The 21,315-nt window shown below is 39.8% G+C and overlaps 1 protein-coding gene across 1 annotated transcript; it reads left to right on the top strand.

Annotated features, from left to right (window-relative positions):
- Nucleotides 1-529: 529 nt before the first annotated feature.
- Nucleotides 530-5,866, top strand: LOC115412841 (CD209 antigen-like protein A). Its single transcript, XM_030125497.1, has 6 exons — nt 530-654; nt 747-846; nt 3,034-3,177; nt 3,527-3,669; nt 4,988-5,086; nt 5,174-5,866. The coding sequence occupies exons 2-5, from the start codon at nt 816-818 to the stop codon at nt 5,009-5,011; spliced, it is 342 nt and encodes a 113-aa protein (XP_029981357.1). The 5' UTR covers nt 530-654; nt 747-815; the 3' UTR covers nt 5,012-5,086; nt 5,174-5,866.
- Nucleotides 5,867-21,315: the final 15,449 nt, after the last annotated feature.

The following is a 21,315-nucleotide window of genomic DNA, read 5'->3' as shown; positions in this document are numbered from 1 at the left end:
AGTCAGACCACTAGGGGCAGTAGTGCGCCTGATAAGTCAGACCACTGGGTTTTCAAGTGCGTGCACGCCGCACGTTATGTTTTGTGTGTTGTTACTTGGACAGACGTAAAACAGGAAATGCCAGGTGCAACATCCAGTTTACTTTTCATTACAAAAACGTAAAACTTAAAACTCTCACAAAATAAAACAGCTCTAAAAGTGCATAGGAACACAAAAATAAATCCTGGAGGGCTCTTAAGGTGCCAGAACACTTATCTTATCTTATCTTATCTTATCTTATCTTATCTTATCTTATCTTGTCTTGTCTTGTCTTGTCTTGTCTTATTTTATCTGATCTTGTCTTATATTGCATTGTCTTGTCTATCAACACATGACTTGGAGGTGTCATTATATATTGTATTATTTTATGTATTCTGGATGGTCTTTAGTCTTTCCTGGTTAAAAAAAATTAGGTAAAACATGTAAATATTCATGCAAAACCTCCTCTATACAACACCACAGCGTGGTGGATTTGGTCATTTCCATGTAACGTGGACTGAGCTGCAGAGCTGAGACTGAACATCCTGATAAGAACTCATATGAAGATGGAGGAAATCTATGAAAATATTGAGGAGGACAAACCCACCAGCTCAACATCTTCAGAAAATCTCATAGGTGAGAGTATAGATCCTGGATTCATAGAAGTGTTTTCCAGACTGGTCACAGTGTTACTGTAGTTTGATTCTCTGGTCTGTTTCTGTCCTCAGCTCCTCAGGTCTCAAACAGGGGCTTACGTGGAGCTGTTGTCTTTCTGGGGTTCTTCTGTGTGTTTCCTGATGTTTGGACTCATCGGCCTCGGGGTCTACAGTGAGTCTGGATCAAACACTGCACAAAGAACAGGACTTTATTCACATAGATTCAGTCTCACATGGGTTCTTTATGGACTTTACAGTCAGTTATTATTTTAGATCCTACTTTATTTAAATAGTTGAGGGTTGTTTTTTGTTTTTTTTGTTTTTTTTGTTTTTTTTCATTTTTGGTTTTGTTTTACGGGAAAAGAACCTTAATGTTTCATATATTTGCACAAAAACCACTGTGTCAAATGTAAAATGAATAGCATTGTTGCTCATTTAACCCCCATCTCTAGTCACTTTACTGGAGTATTTCTGCTGTATTTTATGCTACTTCGTACTTTGACTCCACTGTATTTAAGAGGGAAGCATCAAACCTTTGGTCAGATTTTGTTCAGTACAGGCCCTCGTGCCAAAAAAAAAGACTCACTGACTTACATTGAAACCACATTTTTTAATCTTACGTTAAAAATGCAAAGGCTTATAATAAAATTAGTATTATTGCTAATCTTTAACATGTCCAAGACTCTGATATAAAACATGTCACATCCCTCCAACATGTATTGCATGGTAAATATCTCATGTCTGTGTAGGTTCTCATTTGCCCAGGTCATCGTTCTTCTCAGTGGTTTTCGGTCCAACTGGATTTAAACCTAGTCCAGTTGAACCAAGGACTACTAAGAAAAAAAATCTCATATTTTGTGTGAGCTTTTCTTTTTTTTTTTTTAATAAAACAAGTAGCGTCACATATTCAATTGGCATTTAAAGGGTTAAAATCCTGAAAATAACTGAATATTTGGTCATTTTTGAGCAGAACTGAAGTGGTTTAAGAGATTTATGCAGAAAGAAGGAGAAAAAATATTGATATATGATGATTTTATAGCGGGCGACACGGTGGTGCAGTGGTTAGCACTCGTGCCTCACAGCAAGAAGGTCCTGGGTTCGATTCCAACACCAGTTGACGGGGGGTGGGACCTTTCTGTGTGGAGTTTGCATGTTCTCCCCGTGTCTGCGTGGGTTCTCTCCGGGTACTCCAGCTTCCTCCCACCATCCAAAGACATGCACTAATAGGTTAATTGGTTAATCTAAATTGCCCATAGGTGTGAATGTGAGAGTGATTGTTTGTCTCTACATGTTCAGCCCTGAGATGAACTGGCGACTTGTCCAGGGTGTACCCCGCCTTCGCCCCTATGTAGCTGGGATAGGCTCCAAGCGACCCCCGTGACCCTAGTGAGGATTAAGCGGGTTCAGAAAATGAATGAATGATTTTATAGCAGACGGTGTATAAAATGTGAGTAGTGTATATTAGATATACAAGAGATATACAAGAGTCACTGAAATTAGATTAAACAGTGGTTCCAGGTCAACAAACCCACCTCTCACTCATATTGTAGCTTATTTCTGCATCGTCGATCAGCTGATGTCAGCATGTCAATTGCCTCAATATATGTGCCAAGTTTGAAGTAAATTGAAACAAAATTGATGTTTTATTGACATGTGAAATTTTGCCCATTATAAGTAAATGAAAAAAAAAAAACACCTTTTTAAAAATTCATAAAAAATCTCAACTTTGACCTACTTTTCCCAAAATGTAATGACATCTATTCTGGTTCACTGGCAATCTATAAACCCAATTTGGTATAAATTCAACAAGTAGTTTTGCTGCTAAAGTGTTAACAATTAAACAAAAGAAACAACTGAACCAAAGGACAATACCCCTTGCCTCCCCTTTGGGGGCGGGGTGAAGATATTAAAAAAATAAACATGTCATTACATGTAACACATACATAACGATCAGGAAATTAACACAGAAAAATGGCAAAAAAGGGTTTACAAAGGGTTAAATATGATGCATTGACTGTGCCGTTCATGTCAAATGTCAGTGTTTTCTATTACATCTGAATGTTTTTTTTTATTCATTTTAATGCTGCATTCTTATGTCTCTGCACATGAACTGTGAAGTAGCATCAAATGGAAAATAGTAGTACTTCTAATTTAAACTTCATTTAATGTAAAATTCTTTTTAAATGGACCTTTTTGAAGATGATATTCTAGATGTGTGATAGTTTCACCTCAGTCTTTGAAACCTTGATGACTTATATGTTTATATTGACATGTTTTTTTGAACATATAAACCTTATTTTAGGGTAAAGTTTTTATGTATATTCAGTGCAAAGGTGTCAGATTTGTCTCTCTGCCACAGCTCCAGACCTGTCGTCTATCGATGCCGATCTCAGTGACCTTCTACCGACCCTGAACAAACAAATACGGAACCTGAAAAACGACACAGACCGACTCAACGCCAAACTCACCAACATGACTCAGGAGCTGGAGAGGCTGAGGGCGGGTGAGAAAATACTCTGAAAAACAGGAAGTTAAAACAGGAAGTGTCTGGAGGGTTGATCGCATTAGAATACACAATATGATTTAAAATGGGCCAAACCATAATAATATAATAATAATAATAATAATAATACTAATATATAATAATAATAATGGTTAATTATGTTATGAAAATGTTTACATGTTACATTTAAGTCTCAGTTTCAGTTTGTCATTTACACTACTACCACTACTGCTACTACAACTACAACTGCAACTACTACTACTAATATAATAAGTTTTTCTGTCTCCACTTGTCATTAAACCTTGTGTGCGCTGTAAATATTTATTGTTTTATGTGTATTTTCTTTCAGTGAGCAGGTGTCCTGAAGGATGGAAACTGTTCAATGGCAGCTGTTATTTCTTTTCAACTGCGGTAGGATCCTGGGAAACGGCCAGAGACAACTGTAGAAACAAAAGTGCAGATCTACTGATCATGAACACGAAAGAAGAACAGGTACAATGTGTGAATTTACACTGGTTTTCAGGTCACACAAACCTAAAACATCCTGCTGTTTTACCCTTAAGCACCTTCATGTTTTGATATATTTGTACAGAAACAACGGTGTCAAATGTAAAGAACCCTCAAAGACCTTAATGTCCACCATCGACCAAAGGCGTCTCCTTATAAGATTTTTAACCCATGAAGACCCAGTGCTACTTTTGTGACAGTTCCCATGTTTTTTTTCCTCTAAATTGAACCATTCTGAAGTGACTTATCACCATTTATCATAATATTAACAGACTGTGCCCTCTCCCCATCCTTACACTCACACACCCATACTGTGTGAACTCTCAACAGACTGCCCCCCCCCCCCCCCCCCCGCCATCCACATCAAATGGACTGTGCCCCCTTTTCAGTCCCCAGACACAGAACACACACATCCACATCCACATTCCAACCCTCTCCATGACAGGACCTGCTGCTCATTTTGTGTGAACGGGTGTTACATTTTGCTAATTATATTCACTGTGGTTTTAACTTTTATTTATATTTTAATGCTCACTTTTTAAACTGTCTTTTTAACTGCACTGTTTTGCATTGTCCAGATCCTAATGAGAAAGAGTATTTCATTTCAGCCACTGTTTTTTCTTAAATACCATGTGAGAAATGACTAATAAAGTTCTATCTATCTATCTATCTATCTATCTATCTATCTATCTATCTATCTATCTATCTATCTTCGATCTATCTATCTATCTATCTATCTATCTATCTATCTATCTATCTATCGATCTATCTATCTATCTATCTATCTCTAACTATCCTCTGTGTTTGCATTGGTTCAGTGTAAATCATGTATTTTTCTATGTTTGATTCACTGATCATGTAATGTTCATAAAGGCTCAGATTAAAGTAGAAGGTTATTATATCAGAAGCAGAGGAAACTGATGGGAAAAAAAGACTTTTTCAACAAATCTATCATTAACTGAACATAAACTAAGTGTGTCCACCTAAGTGTGTGACATCAATGTTGTAGAAGATGATAGTGTTTCCACGGTAACTACGGAGCCTCTGACGTCCAAATATGGTCATATCTGATGACCATGAAAGATGAAGAACTATTTGACACCAATTATTACATGTATTGACAGGATTAGTGGATCATCAGGTATTAAACAGTTTAGATCAGCAGGTGGTTTTGGACACCAGTGGATGTTTGGGTCTTCATGGGTTAATAATCGATGAACCACTGGTCCCATCAATCCATGTCAATTATCGTTACAGATCAGTCGGTGGTAGGTTCTTAGTGGTGCATTTCTATACTTTACAGGACTTCATCTCAGGTTCAACATGAGGTACTGGATCGGTCTGAGTGATCGTGAACAGGAAGGAACCTGGACATGGTCGATGGATCTCCAGTCACTCTGTCGTAAGAAACAAATGTTCTTTACTCTGGTTGAAATAATAACAATGCACTGGTCTCAGTCACAGATTTACCTTACTCCTGCGTTCCTAGGTTCTGGTTACAGGTGAGCCTAACAATGAGCAGGGCAGTGGAGCGGACTGTGGAGAAACCTGGCTTTACAGCCGGTGGAATGACCTGCCCTGTAACTTCGACCGTCTTTGGATCTGTGAGAAATAACTGTGGTCATGTGTTTGAAGAAAATACTTTGCAAGTGCTGTTAAAACAAAAATACTCTTGTTTTTGTGTCTCATATCAGAGCTTTTTTTCTCTTCTCAGTTTTCTTCAGGGTGTCCAACAGGTTCTGATGTTCGAATATTAAGATTTCACAACATTAACCCATAAAGACCCAAACATCCACCACCAACCAAAAGCATCTACTGATGTATATTTTGCTGAAAAAGTCCATTTTTCTCAAGATTTACATGTAGTTGAGTTTGAAGTAAAATCGTATTCTGAATAAATCTCATGTAGAAAAGTGGTTTAGTGGCTTTTAAAGAGTCTATCAATGTCAAATCATTCCTTCCTTCCATATAAACTGTTGTTTTCATCACCAATGAATAAATATACCAAATAAATATTAATATAACAAATGAAAAAGAATCTGATAATCAACACAATAAACTTAATAGTTATCGATATAATGACCCATCATTTACACATGTTCATTACAACTTACAGATCACAGTGGATTTACAAAGGCACAAAACATATAGTAACAGGCAGAATATAGTTAAACTGCACTTATTTTTCTTGAGAAATTTCAGGTTGTCCATAAGTTATTTACATTTTTTGTGAAAGAATAGTTTATAAATGTCAACAGTTTTGTAATGTAATTTTACTTTTGCAATTTTTTTTTTTACATTAAAACAAAAGAGACAAATTGTGGAGTTGTCAATATTTATAGGTTTTTATTCCATTATTTCACCAGTCATATGTGGCCCTGAACTAAATGATTGACCATCCTTGATTGTTAATATCTTCAGTGTAATTTTTGCATTTTACAATTCCTCCCACAGGCCGGATGGACTGTTTGGTGGGTGGGTTTGGGCCCACAGGCCATACGTTTGACAACCCTGAGATAGACTACTTATCTGAATATTCATTTGTTTAGCTTCTATGGTTTTGAGATCATTGTGGGCTGATGGGGATCCAAACACAGGAACTGTCATGTTTGGTTGTTTAAGTGGTTTTATATAGTTTATAAGCAGATGAGATGTTGACAACATGAATTTGAATACATTAAAGTTATGGCAGAAGTATAATGGCTGTGATTAAACCAATACTGAAAGGCAAGACAATAGTGAAGACATACTGTAGTTTGGACAAGTTTCATTAGAAATGCAAATAACTAACAACAAAATAATAGGAGGGTCATTTTCTGCAAAAAAAAAAAAAAAAACAACAAAAAAAACCCCTGAATATTCCCATGTTACTGATCTGAGAAATGACTGAGTGAACAGAGAATGAAGAAGTTGTGGTTTGTGTGATGACTTCCTGTTTAAACCATGGCTGACATCTCTGACCATAAAAGAACTAATGTAAGTTCATACATGATGGAAATTTCATCACACAACAAGTAACTGTGAGTTGTTACCATGAATGTAGAAGTATGTTCAATTAAAGATGTGGTGGTGTTGTTTTAATGAGTACTGAAGGAATGTATGTACAGTATCCTTTAATGAGTTAGGTTTAAAGGTTAAAGGTTTAAAGGTTAAATAAATATATAAAAAAGTAATAATAGTCCTTAGAAGGAGTATATATGGACTGAGCTATAACAGCTCTTAATATGCGTAACCCAATGAGACCAGTGTTTCTACTCAGACCAAGAAAACCTTTTGTGGCTCATGATGTAAAATACTGTAGTTTATTCAGTTTTCTGACATTTAGTGTCAATCAGCACAGATTCTGCCTATTTCAGAGCCACAATTTTGCATATTCATTTTTTTGAATTGCCTGAATTAATTTAATATATTGTAACTCAGAGCCTTTACAACAGTGTTTTTCAACCTTGGAGTTGGGACCCACGTGGGGTCACCTGGAATTTCTGGGAATTGATAAAAATAAAAGCATACTAATTTAAAATATATGGTGAGTTGAGAGAGACAATCATAATACATAAACGCCAAACTGTGAAGCTGAAACTGAAGCACTGTGGTTCAGTTTCTCTCTGTGGTTCTGTTTCTCTGTCAAATGTTCATTGTGGTCGGTTTCAGATGCTGCAGCTCTTTCATATTCATAGTTTCAGTTCTTGTTGTTCAGTATTAATTGTCCTCCTTGTAAATCACAGCTGGACTGATGACATATCCTGACCAAGGAAAATAAAATTCTCCCTTTGTGCAGTAATCTACACCTGGATTTACTGCCTGTGTCCATAATAATATACATTGTATAGAATAAATATCCTATAAAATTAATAGTTATTTGCAGCATAGTATAGCAAACTATTACATGATCAAAAACAAATTAGCTTTAGCCAAAAAATGTCTCTGTTTTGAATGTCTGGGGTCGCCAGAAATTTGTGATGTTAAAATGGGGTCAGGAGCCAAAAAAGGTGATGAACCACTGGTTTACAAAGTTTTACTTTGACTTAGTTTTAGACTTCTAAATGATTTTATATTTACTGGACCCTTTGGCAGGTTGGTTTTGGGCCGCAGGCCTTATGTTTAACACCCCTGATCTGCATCTAACCTTTCTTAAGTTACATCCATTTATTGACTAAAATGAAGAAATAATACTGAATCGATACTAATCCTTAAACACATTCACCACAGATCATCAGTGGGCCCAGGTAATACACATGTGGAACCCCTAGAAAGCTGAGAAACTCCACTATTCCTTACTTTTTAAGCATATTGGTAGGTTTAATCATTGAAAAGTTGGTCACAGAAGGTGGTCACAGTCACTGAGGGTTCAATGAAATTCCTCCTCCACCTCTGTTAACCTTTGACCCTGTGCTTATTCTTAAAGGGAGACGTGGTTCTGAACATGGAGGGTAAACATTTAACGATCAGGAACTTTTAAAAGCAGAACAAGAAGTTATTTCACTGTGAGATAAGAAGACTGTCACACCACTTCTTCTTCTTTGTTTTTTAAAAATTATTATTATAAAAGAGGAAGGGAGCCCTCAGCTCCTCTGCTTTCAAGTTTCTATAATTCTGTTACAGACTGAATCAGATTGTCCTCAGGTGATTCCAAACTCACTGGTTGTGAGACGACTGAAGCACCGTTAGTTGGACCTCTGTTGAATATTTATCCAGTCACTTGTTACTTTTCTTTTTTTTTTTTTTCATTATTGATATTATTTTATAGAATTAGTTTGTATCTTCACTAACAGTCAGCTGTGATAAAATGTCATGTTTCCTGCAGAATCAAAAACGTTCTGTTGAATCTCACCTTTAATTGATTCCTGGTAAAAGCAGCGTGTGGTGATCACTGAAAAACAGGAATATGATGAAGAAGTTCAGTTTAAGATTATGTGACTTATGTCCTGTTCACTGTTCAACCTAAGGGCCTGATTTACTAAGATCGCAAATAACATGTGCAAATTTGCTTGCTTATGCTAAAAAATGCGCCACTATCAATTTGCGTGTCATGGGTGATCGACTCAGATCTCCTGTGTAAATGACAACAGGTGCAAAGTCTTGGAGACCGCCTTATTTAAATGAGGATTTTGCGTGCGCTACTGGTTGTTGTCATGGAGACAGTACGCTGGAAAAACTGCTCTGGGATACACCAGCACTAATGGAACAGTGCACTGGAATGATCCAGACACAAGGAAATGTAACGATGGAGGAGTTTAGTCATAGAAGGTATTGCATGACTCCTCCTTATGACTGGACCCAAATCATCCCCTTGTTCATCTAGAAGTTCTACAATGGCATTGTGGGTAGGAGGTAGTCCGAAGTTTGGACTCACCTGGTTTTTCTTTTTTTTCATGACTGTTTACGTTGTAGATTCTCACTGAAGGCATCAAAACTATAAATGAACATATATGGAATTATTATGTATTATTATTATTATTTTTTTTTTTTTTACAGACAAGATCAATACGGCATTTCCAGCTCAATTTTTTATCAGTGATGCTCCTAACCCTAACCCTAACCCTAACCCTAGCCCCAACACAGTACAGCATAAAACAACACACTGGCCACAGCGCCATTAGGAACCTCCTGCCCACATCAAAACATCTGAGCTTTGTTGGGAAAAACAATCTGGACCGAGCCTTTTTAAACCCAGCCTACTGTTCCTCTTTCACTTCAGTTTACTGTCCACATGTACTCCTAGGTACTTGCATGTTTCCACAGTTTCAATAGGCTGACCTTTGATGACCACTGGAGTGACTGTTTGTTTTTTCTTTCTATAATTAATGATTATGTAAGCAGCATGGGTGTGTGTGAAGGAATAAATCAGTCAAAACAGGTACAGGGTCTTTCTCAGAACTTTTTAGTGAGTTCCAACGCACAGTAGCTACAGACAACTCCTCTCACCCACCTTAACTCTCAGAACTCCCAGAACAGCGCCCCCTAGGCGGACTCCCTGATAACAGAATATCAACTTAACATTACTGTAAGTGTACACTTTCCCTTATCTAAGAACACACCAAAACCATGTCTGCATAACATCACAATAAACATATGTCTTCACTCCTACTGTGCTTATGTTTACTGCAGAATAGAACTCAGTTAAACTGTAAAACGCATGCATTTTTGTCATCTCTCCAAAAATATCTGTGGTTTGAGGATGGGGTTTACACTTTTCAATAGGTGAGTCTTCTGAGTTTACTGAACAACTCGCCCTCCCGGCCAAACGATACATAGGAGGTGAATGATCTTTTCCAAAAATGTAGCCACAGTTCCTGGGCTTCATATGAACCCATGTTTGAAGACCTAAGCTCTTTTTAAAGTGAAATGGCAAAACTCGGTCATTTCTCACAGTACAGACAAAAAACATACATCTGTGTGTTCCCCAGGTCTGTCTGACGCTCATGATCCTGTTAGTTTTCACCTATCATTTACAGTTTTCCCATAATTAGCAGCTGTTCGGGAGCTGTTTCACAGTGTCTCAGTCATAAATGAGTGTGCTTGTCTCTGTGTCCTCAGTGCCTGCAGTGCTCGTTGTCATGGTAACAGCACATCTGGTCTGTGTGGCACAGCTGCAGACAATTAAGATAATTAAGGCTCCACACAAAAAAGGTACACTAATACAGATACAGTAAAAGTACAAATAAATTGAAATAATAAATAATGAATGCAATAAAAATAAATATTAAAAAAATACAAATACTAGAAAAGCACTCGGAGAGCGCAGACCTCCACCAAGGCAGATCAGGCTCCCCCAAACATTTTTGAGTTTCAATACCTGGTGGACTTCTTTTACATTTTAGTTTGACACACTTATTAGGAGCATTTGAAGATGACAAAGAAAAGTGTAAAAATGCCACATCATACGGTATAGCATTAAAGGGATGTTCTCCTGAACTGAAGAGGTTCGTCGTCCCCTATCCTCCCATAAAGTTTCATAAAAATCCCTGCTGTAGTTTTTGTTTAATCATGAGATGCATGAGATCCTAAACTACATTAATGGAGGTAGTTTTACTTATAAGTATTTGTAAACTATTGACTGTCTTCTTGATTCAGTTCATTTTCTGCAGAACTCAAAGTCTAATCCTGTAAACCTTTGGGTTTAATATCATATTGTACAGAGAAAGTATGTCCGTCCACATGAAGCTGCTCAGCGGCAGATGTTACTTCTTTCCGACCCAGCGTGCATCATGGACAGAGAGCAGATCCTTCTGCACACGCCAAGGAGGAGATCTGGTCATCATAAACAACATAGAAGAACAGGTTTGGACAATAAAACCAGCACCGACTGAAGCCTCACAGTCACAGTAACATCAGGACACAAACTCACAAGGACACGTACATGACTACCACTGTCCTGGAAACAACATCTGTTCATGCACATACCACCACAACTGACACCAGCAGTGTCAAACATACACCCAGGAAAAAAACAAACAAACAAACAAAAAAAACATACGGCCCACAAGCAGTCCGGTCTGTGGGATGAATCTGTGAAACACAAAAATTACACTGAAGATACGAACAGTCAATGTGTCAAAATCATTTTAGTTCAAGTGGGTCGTACCAGCAAAATACTATGATAACTAGAAGCACTCGGAGAGCGCAGACCTCCGCCAAGGCTGATCAGTGGCCCCCCCCGTGGGCCCCCCCACCCCCGATCACCACCAAAATTTCATCATTTGTTCCTTGTGCCAGTATCAACATTTCCTGAAAATTTCCTGAAAATCTGTCCTTAACTTTTTGACTTATCTTTCACACGGACAGACAGACAAACCAATGCTGGCAAAAACAGAACCTGCTTGGCGGAGGTAATAATGAAGCTCAAAACCTTCCCATAAATTCTCTCTGTGAAATGAATGAGTTCACCTGGGATCACATACACAGACACATGGAACTATTCAATTAAAGGAGCCTATTTAAACACTGCTTTAACAGGACTGACACAGGCTGTGGGAGGGGCTTCTCATCTGAATACAGGTCTACAGAAAGTCTGTGGTGGCGTCAGTCCACACATTCACAGATGAAGTGAATGGCAGATATTTCTTGCTTTTACGTCGCACCTAACCTCACGTCCACCGATCTGGCAAGAGGCAAGCACACAGGTTACATTTCCTTCCAGAAATGTATGGAAGTCTAGTTACTTATTCCATTTTCACTCTTACAATTAGCTCGTGTGTTTTCTATGGTGGTTGACAAGGGCCAAACACAATGCAAAGGCCCTCAGTTAAGAGAAAACAGCTGCAAGTACAGAAACGATGCATATTTACCAACTCAAAGTCTAAACGAGGTACAAAAAGAGGAACGTGGAGCAAATAAATAAACTGCACTGCAAGAAACAAAAACAAATGCATAACCATCAAATATAGAAACGATGCAAACCAAGAAAATATCTGCAAACGACAAACGCTGCATAACCGGTCAGTCCAACAGAAGTGCTCCAAACCTGTAGGGGGCAGAGTTTATAGACAACAGACTACTGTCAAATGGAATCAAATAAAAGTCACATGACAGCTCTACGCCGTAACTTCAATCTGTTCCCACTGTAGTTTGAAACACTGTCAGTCAGCTGTTCTCTCCATCCTGTGTGTCTGTGCATTGAGCTGTTCTGCTGACAGCGCCCCCTACAGGTCTGGAGCACTTCTGTTAGACTGACCGGTTATGCAGCGTTTTTTGTTTGCAGATGTTTTCTTGGTTTGAATAGTTTTGTGCTTTGCATCGTTTCTTTATGATTATGCAGGGCCGGACTGAGACTCATTTTCAGCCCTGGAGTTTCATACCTCAGACCGGCCCACTTTAGATCACGACCAATTATTATTAAAATTATGGAATTATAACCTTACATGTTAGGTCTACACACTGTTCTACAAAGCCTTCTAATTCAGTGTATTTTCTAAAATATTTCCAATTCAGTGCAAGTAAAGGTTGCTTCACAATGTGGATTTATTTCAACAGTGAGTGCACATCGACATCTCCAACATTATTATTCCTCACAACACAACAATAACAGAATCTATATTTTGTTCTTATAAGTGTAACATTTTTCAAACCTTTAAAATGTTTGAAATGAAATAAAAGATATATAAAAATATTAATAAAAAATAATACAACAAAATAAATAAAGCTTGCTGCACTTTCTAATAACTCTATCATTTTTGTATCCTCTGTAACAAAAGATTTCCATCACAACTTACTTGCGGTTTGTTCCATCTTTGCTATTGAAAACTTTTGGTACAGTGATATTAGGGGTTTGATGAGGATGACAAGAAAAAAATATATGTGTATCCTGTGACTGAGGGCGAGCAAAGCAATCAAAGCTAACAACAGACTCTTCTTCATCTGTGTCATTTGTGCCTAGTGGTTCAGGGTTGTGCTGCTGAGCTGCTCCTCTGTCATCAGTAGACTCTGCTCTCCCTTTCACACTTCCTCCAGTTTCCCTACACTCTCCTGCACCTGGATCACAATAAAAAATAATATCTACAGACATTTGGACTTACTTAACTAATTCAGATATTTACATTGGCAAAATATGCAGGCTTATTTAATATTACTTTATGCTATTGCCTTTCAGTTGTGGGCTTTGTGTATTTACTGTCTCACTTTTAATAATAAAAAATAAAATAGGCCAGTATTATCGTTTGGATATAGAAAGCGGTTTTACTGGAATTAATGCTTGTTGACACAGTCTGTTCCAACAGCTCACCTTTTCCTTCCATCCTGACAGGAACAATCCTCTCATCACTACTTGCTCCTGGCTCTGCTTCTGACACTAAAGCACATTTTAAAAATGGTCAGAATTCTCAGCACAAATCTTCTATTTTCAAAGCCTTGGTGTCAGTTTCATTCATGTAGTGCTGAATCCTGGAGCATCTCAGAGCCCCTTTCATACTGAACAGGCCTACACCATACTCTTCATTGGAGCCTATTTCTTCTAATCCTCTTCCCTCTCTGAGCAGTCCTACCTGCCCACTCTGGACTTGTGGGCTCATGGCTGGTGTCTGCTGCTGGATCTGCTTTCTGACTCTGAGGAGCTACAAGACAAAGTTTCCCAGTTCTGTGGCGTCGCATCATACTATTATTTAAAATGAATTACGTTATGTTCCACACCACAAAGCCACACAATTCACTGACTCGATAATTAACTAACTTGAAAGGTGGTTTACCCGGTTCATCGTCCTCATTAGTTGTTTTCAACCGGGAGGTAGTTTTTGTGAAAAAGTTGCAGATTTTGGCACATTTGGCTGCGTTTGCTTCCAGAGCTTTCCTCTTTTTAATTCTTGCCTTCTCTGCACCACCCTTGTTCTTTCTATTAAAACAGCAAACACAGCTGACCATCCACAGCCTACAGAGCACAGATGGTATATGCTCCACAGCTACAGTACAGAGCTACTAACCGTATGTAAGGACAGATTATGGCAGGTCACGGTGCATCTGCGTCTGCTTGCTAGTACAGGGGGTGGGGCCCAGGAACAGCGGTTGCAGTTTATGCAAGGCAAGGCAAGTTTATTTGTATAGCACATTTCAGCAACAAGGCAATTCAAGGTGCTTCACACAGGACATTGAAATAAAAGAAACAAAAAGAAACACATTTAAAACATTATAAAATAAACATATAAAAGGTGATTAAAAACAGCAAGTAAGAAAACAACACATAAAATCAAAATAAAATAAAATAAAATAAAAACACACATATTAAAGTAAAAGTTGCAGTGCAGAGTTTCAAAGAGAATATAAAATTTAAAAAGTCAAAAGCCTTTTAGTCAAAGGCAGCAGTGAACAGGTGAGTCTTTAACCTGGACTTAAAAGAACTCAGACTCTCAGCAGACCTGATATTTTCTGGTAGTTTGTTCCAGATATATGGAGCATAGAAACTGAACGCTGATTCTCCATGTTTAGTTCTGACTTTGGGAGCACAGAGCAGACCTGCACCAGATGACCTGAGTGGTCTGGATGGTTCAGACTGGACTAGAAGGTCTCTAATGTATTTTGGGCCTAAACCATTCAGTGCTTTATATGCTAGTAAGAGAATTTTGAAGTCTATTCTCTGAGAGACAGGGAGCCAGTGTAGAGACCTCAGAACTGGGCTGATGTGGTCCACTCTCTTGGTCTTAGTGAGGACTCGAGCAGCAGCATTCTGGATCAGCTGCAGTCGTCGAATAGACTTTTTAGGCAGACCACAGAAGATACTGTTACAGTAGTCAACTCGACTAAAGATGAAGGCATGGACAAGTTTTTCAAGGTCTTGCTGCGACATCGGTCCTTTAATCCTAGAAATGTTCTTGAGGTGATAGTAAGCTGACTTTGTAATTGTTTGTATGTGGTTTTTAAAATTCAGGTCTGAATCCATGACAACACCCAAATTCCTGGCCTGGTCTGAGGTTTTTAACTGAAGTGACTGGAGCTGTATGCTGATTTTAAGATGTTCCTCCTTGGGTCCAAAAACGACTACCTCAGTTTTTTCTTTGTTTAACTGAAGAAAGTTATGGCCCATCCATTCAGATATTTGCTCCATGCATTTACCCAGTGCTTGTATGGGGCTATGGTCACCTGGGGACATTGAAATGTAGAGCTGTAGGTCATCTGCATAGTTATGGTAATCTATTTTGTTTTTTTCTGTGATCTGAGCCAGTGGAAGCATGTAGATGTTGAACAGAAGGGGCCCCAGGATGGAGCCTTGGGGGACTCCACATGTAGTTTTGGTCTGCTCAGATTTAAAGTTACCTATTGACATAAAATAATCACTGCCCTTTAAGTAGGATGCAAACCAATCAAGAACTGTGCCAGATAGTCACACCCAATTTTCCAGTCGATCAAGTAATATATCATGGTCGACTGTGTCGAATGCAGCACTGAGGTCCAGTAACACTAAAACTGAAGATCTGCCATGATCTATGTTTAATGTCATTAAATACTTTGAGCAGAGCTGTCTCAGTGCTGTGATGTGGTCTAAAACCTGACTGAAAGACATTAAAGCAGCTGTTTACTGTTAAGAAGTAATTCAGCTGTTGGGACACTGGAGCCTTTTCAATGATTTTACCTAAAAAAGGAAGATTTGATATCGGCCTGTAGTTGTTCATTGAGGTCTTTTCTAGAGTGTTCTTTTTTAGGAGCGGCTTAATAACAGCTGTTTTCAGGGTCTGTGGGAAGACTCCTGAGCTTAGAGACACGTTTACAATCTGTAACAGGTCAGATGCCATGACATGTGAAACTTTTTTGAAAAAATCTGTGAGTAAAACATCTAGACAGCAGTAGGAAGAGCTCAGCTGGTGTAGAATGTCCTCCAGATTTTTGTCATTGATTGGATTAAAGTGTGTCAGGGTGTTTAAATGGTTTTCAGACAGCACAGATCCTGAACCTGGTGTTGAGGAATTCCCGGCCTGTCTAATATGCTGAATTTTCTCTGTAAAGAACAAAGCAAAGTCATTGCAGGCCCTGGCTGAGTGAAGTTCAGGTGCTATTAACACAGGGGGGTTTGTTAGTCTGTCAACAGTAGAAAACAGTGCTCGAGCATTATTTTTGTTTCTGGTGATAATGTTTGAGAAGAAAGACTGCCTTGCATTCCTCAGCTGTAGATTATAAGTGTGAAGTTTCTCTTTGTAGATGTCAAAATGAATCTGGAGATTTGATTTTCGCCACCTGCGTTCAGCTTTCCGACACTCTCTTTTTTCATTTTTCACTGCCATGGCATTTCTCCATGGAGATCTTTTCTTGCTAGACACAACCTTCAACTTAATGGGAGCAATGGCGTCTATCACATTTAACATTTTAGAATTAAAGTTATTCACTAGCTCATTGACTGAACCACAAGGCAGGGTTGCTGTAGAAGAAAAAAGTACATTAAACATTTCACTGGTGTTTTCAGTAATGCATCGCTTCTTGATAACTTCTCTCTGATTACTTGTGTGCACAGAGATAAAGCTCTCAAAGAAAACACAACAGTGATCAGACAGGGCCACATCGCTCACAACAACCTTGTGTATGTTTAAACCCTTGGAGATAAGCAGGTCCAGAGTGTGCCCCCTGTTATGTGTGGGTTTGGACACATGCTGACTCAGCCCAAAGCTGTCAAGAGTACAGTACAGTTCTGTAGCCCCTCTGTCCTGGGGGTCGTCAACATGGATGTTAAAATCCCCAACAATGATTATACAGTCATATTCAGTACAGATTATGGACAGCAGTTCATTAAAATCATCGAAAAAGTCTGCACAGTATTTAGGTGGCCTGTAAACATTTACTAATATGGCTCGAGGGGAGGACTTCAGCTGAAGAGCCACATATTCAAAAGTAGAAAAATTACTGAAAGATAATTTTTTAAACTGGAAAGAGTTTTTGAATAAAACTGCTACTCCCCCTCCTCTCCGATTCACTCTGGCCTCACTAATAAAACTATAGTTGGGAGGGGTTGACTCAATGAGAACAGCTGTGCTGTTGTTTTGATCCAACCAAGTCTCAGTTAAAAAAATAAAATCAAGGTTGTGTTCCGTGATAAAATCATTGATTAAAAATGTTTTTCCAGCCAACGATCTGATGTTCAGTAAAGCAAGTCTTAATGTCATAGGAACATCCTCTATAATTGTTGGGACAGACTGTGATTCCCAGGGAATGTTTTTTAAGTTTAACAGTCTAGTGCCATCACTTTTGTGCCCCCAGTTTCTCACATTCACCTTTGTTCTTCTGTGACCAATCAAGACAGGAATTTTGTAAACTGAAAGCATACAGGGCCCCAGCTTGGCCTGGGACGACTCATGACTGCTGGTAATCCTGCAGCCTGGACCCAGGGCACATCAGTTGGTACGAGTCTTTGGAGTCTGTGTTGGAGGCGGTGGAGGGGTGGGGGGCACTGGGCGACGAGTCTTTGGAGCCTGTGTTGGAGGTGGTGGCGCTCGACGAGGAGTGCTTATAGGGGAGAAGATAGGAGAGGGATGGGGGGTGCATCTTAGTCCAGCACTGACCAGCTCCTTCATCTGGTCAGTGAACTCCAAGTGGGGTGAGGAGGGAGAGAGGGAGGGTAAGGAGGAGAGAGACCTGGTGGGGGTTTCAGGGGGTGAGGCAGGTGGACCATCAAAGGTGCTGTGGTTGTTGAGGGGCATGGAGGCCTGTGGAGACCCCTCCGCTTCTTGACTCTGACACCTCTTTGGCTCAGAGCACTCCTTGGGTGGGGGTGAATGTTGCTCTTCCTCTGGGTTTTTAATCAGTCGTGTTTTGTCTTTCCCTCTGGATGGTGCCTGTTGTTTAAAGTCCTTGGCAGAGGCAACTGATGGGTGACGCAGGAAGTAAAATAGATTAGATGCCAACAATTTTACTCCTGGCTTGTTCAGGAAGAGTCCGTTCCCTTTGAAAAAGTGTCTTCGCTCCCAAAAGATGTGGAAATGTTCAATAAAATTCACTGGGTAGGCAGTACAAGCAGTAGCAAGCCACTTATTTAGAGCCCACAGCCTGCTGAATCTCTCCCCTGCGTATCTGACTGGTGGTATAGGTCCGCTGATAAACACACCCGCTTTCACAGAGCTCACAGTATTCAGCAACTCGGTGAAGTCCTGTTTTCAGACTGTTTTTTAGCAACATCATTCCACCCTACGTGTATTAGGATGTTCCTCACAGTTGGGTGTTCAGCCACGATACTCAGAATCTTTTCAGTCATGTTGGAGACCACATCCTTGGGAAGCAGATCACTTTGGTGTTTTTACTGCACACCCTCTGTACATCTCTAATAGTATTGTCACCCACAATCAAAGTTTGAGGCCCAGGCTTTAGCTTTCCCTGTAGCCTTTTACTGTTCGACATGCTATCAGTCCTTACCCCGCTGTCTGAGGATGGATGGTCTGACGGAAATTCAGGGTCCTTCATCAGTGGAGAATATCTGTTCTGCAGTTCAATGCTTGATTGTTTTGGAGGTTTGTTGTTCATCCTCCCTTGTACAGTTTTCCATGGCTGTGTCCTTCCAGGTACGGGGGTTGAAGAGGCACTTTGTCTGGGAGGGAGTGCAGGCCAGCCGGTCTCATCACATACCTCAGCTCGCTGTGCTCTGCCTGTTAAACATCCTCCCATTACCCATGGAAATGATTTGTTCTTTGGCTTTGCTCCAAGGTGGTTCCAGGGAGGACTACTATTTGTAGATTTATTAAACAGAACAGAGCCTACCTGTTTCGTGGTAGCTTTGTCTGTGCTTGTTAGCTGTGTGTTAGCCAGCCCCTGTCCACTAATTTGAGCCAGGGGTAGGGTGGTGTCATTTCCACCTAGTCCGTTTACCTCCACATTAACTTCTAGGCGGTGAATTTTAGTCTCCAGCACGGCAATTTTCTGCAGAAGTTTGTCGAAGTCGTCGGCAGATAGAGGAGGCATCTTGAAGCTAATTAGCTTAGCTGAGCACTGTCTTTCCAAGTGAAGTGGTACAGGCCTGTGCTGTTGACAGCCCACGGTCAAGAAGCACTGAGGTGGTCATAAAACAGTAAAAATGGCAAAAAAAAGTCCTTTGTCTTTTAAGAAGTATGTCTCTGCTCATTAAAGAATATCAGCGACCTTCTGTCTGCAACTTTTAGTCCAGAATAAGAAAAAAATCATCGAAAGAATGTAAGCAAAGCAGGGAGCAAGCAGCAAAAGCGTCTGCACTGCAGCAAAGCAGGAAGTGAAAGTCTTCATGCAATGAACCCAGTGCTATGACTGAACCCCCCCCCCCCCCCCGCCCAAAAAAAAAAAAATCATATATATTTAAAGTGAACTCCGACCCTAGTGGCCTAAATATTTTACCGGCCCACCAGGAATTGTCCCGGTCCTCCCGATTACCCAGTCCGGGCCTGTGATGATGCATGTGTTTTTGTTTCTTGTGGTGCATTTTTTCATGTGCACCTCGTTCCTCTTTTTGTACCTCGTTTAGACTGTGTTTGAGTTTGTGAATTTGCGCGGTTTTCTCTAACCGAGATGCACTGGGCCGTTGCAATGTGTTTGGCCCTTGTTGACCATCGTAGTTTTCTCCACACTGAGCTGTAAAATGAGAAACACAGCAATTAACAAAAAAGCCAATCTCCTCTCTGTAAGCCCAGTCATCACCCTGAGAAATGAGGACATTTTTGCAGATGACAAAAAGCAGAACTGTGCCTATAGTCAGCCGTGTACAGTGTGAATAAGGAGGGGGGTAAAACAGTGGCCTGCGGAACTCCAGTTTTAATCTAGATCATTTCAGAACATCTGTCACCGAGTCTCACAAATTGAGGATGGTTAAAAGATGTCATATCAGTCCCTGGACTTCTGCCTGTTTTGTCTGTCTTGTCTGTCATTTCCTGTTTTATTTTGTTAAGTTCTCCTCTTGTGTCATGTCTGGTGTTTTTACTTCCCTTCCCTGATTGTGTCACCTGTGTCTGATTACCTGTCCCCGCCCTGATTTGTTCCACCTGTGTCTCATTGTCTTCCCTCCCTCCTGTGTATATAAGCCCTGTGTTTCTGTATGTTTGTTGCCAGTTCGAATTCTCCTTGTGTGTCTACTTACCAGCGTTTCTTCGGATCCTGTTTGTCTGCCTGCCTGTCTGTTTTTGACCCAGATTGTTTCCTTGACACCAGAGTTTTTGCCTGTCCCCTGTCTGTGCTTCAGCCTCAGTGTCCACTCCTGTGTTCGACCTTTTTGCCTGGATTAACGGTATGTGACTTTGCCTTTTCCCAGTGTCCTGTTGCCTTTCTGCTAGCCTCTCTGTGCATGACCTGGTCTGTCTCCTGACTCTCCTCTGTTTTCCCCTAGTCGGGTTCCCCTCGTGTGCTCCCGACCCGGGCCATGGGCTTACTCATTCGGGTTCGGATGCCGTGATGAATCCACCAAGCAGTTTCACTGAAGACTCACCCATAATCCTTTTGTGTGAACTGTATTTTCTGACTGTGTTTAATAAACACAATTACATTGTATTTTTGTCTGTGGGTCTTGCATCTGGGTTCAGACTTCGTACTTCCAGTCTTAACAAAAGAGTCTAAAATCCAGGTGACCGTGGTGTTGTGCAATTTAAAAATCAGTAACTTATGTGATAAAATATGTGGCTGTAATGTATTAAAAACACTAGAGGAAAACAAAACATGATTCAAACAGAGCTACCAGTCGTTTCCAGGTGTTGGTAGGTAGTAGAGCACATGCCGTAAGGCATTTGTCTACTCTGCTCCTTGCACATGGAATGCGTTGCTAAAAGACTGGAAACGGATTGAATTGACCTCCTTGAATGCTTTTAAATCCAAACTCAAAGTGCTAGAGAATAACTCAATTATTTGCACTTGTTTTTCATAGTTTGACTTGTCCTGTAAATTATTGTATGTTGTAACTGTGTGTTGCTGCCTCTTGGCCAGGACTCCCTTGGAACAGAGGTTCTTAATCTCAATGGGATCTTTTTTCCTGGTTAAATAAAGGTTAAATTAAAAACAATCTGCACTAACACCCTTCCTGTAAGCAGACTGTAGGATATACTTTACTGTTAACTAAGCATTAGTGACTCATGACACGTATTCACTGCTCTCATGTCTAGAAATACCAAACCACAAGCAGCTGAAAATATGCAGAAACCTCAACTAAATCCCATAATGCAACAGATAATTCAGTATTTTAAACACTCATAACTTCCTCTATAGATGAAACAGCTGAAG

Source organism: Sphaeramia orbicularis, chromosome 21, assembly GCF_902148855.1.
Source record: "Sphaeramia orbicularis chromosome 21, fSphaOr1.1, whole genome shotgun sequence".
NCBI lineage: Eukaryota > Metazoa > Chordata > Actinopteri > Kurtiformes > Apogonidae > Sphaeramia > Sphaeramia orbicularis.
This window is presented reverse-complemented; position numbering and strand designations above follow the sequence as displayed.

Excerpts from the sequence above, each read along its gene's own strand:
- LOC115412841 (XM_030125497.1), top strand. The coding sequence starts at position 816 with ATGTTTGGACTCATCGGCCTCGGGGTCTACA. Across the intron at positions 847-3,033 it reads CATCGGCCTCGGGGTCTACA|CTCCAGACCTGTCGTCTATC; the intron begins GTGAGTCTGGAT and ends TCTCTGCCACAG. Across the intron at positions 3,178-3,526 it reads GCTGGAGAGGCTGAGGGCGG|TGAGCAGGTGTCCTGAAGGA; the intron begins GTGAGAAAATAC and ends ATTTTCTTTCAG.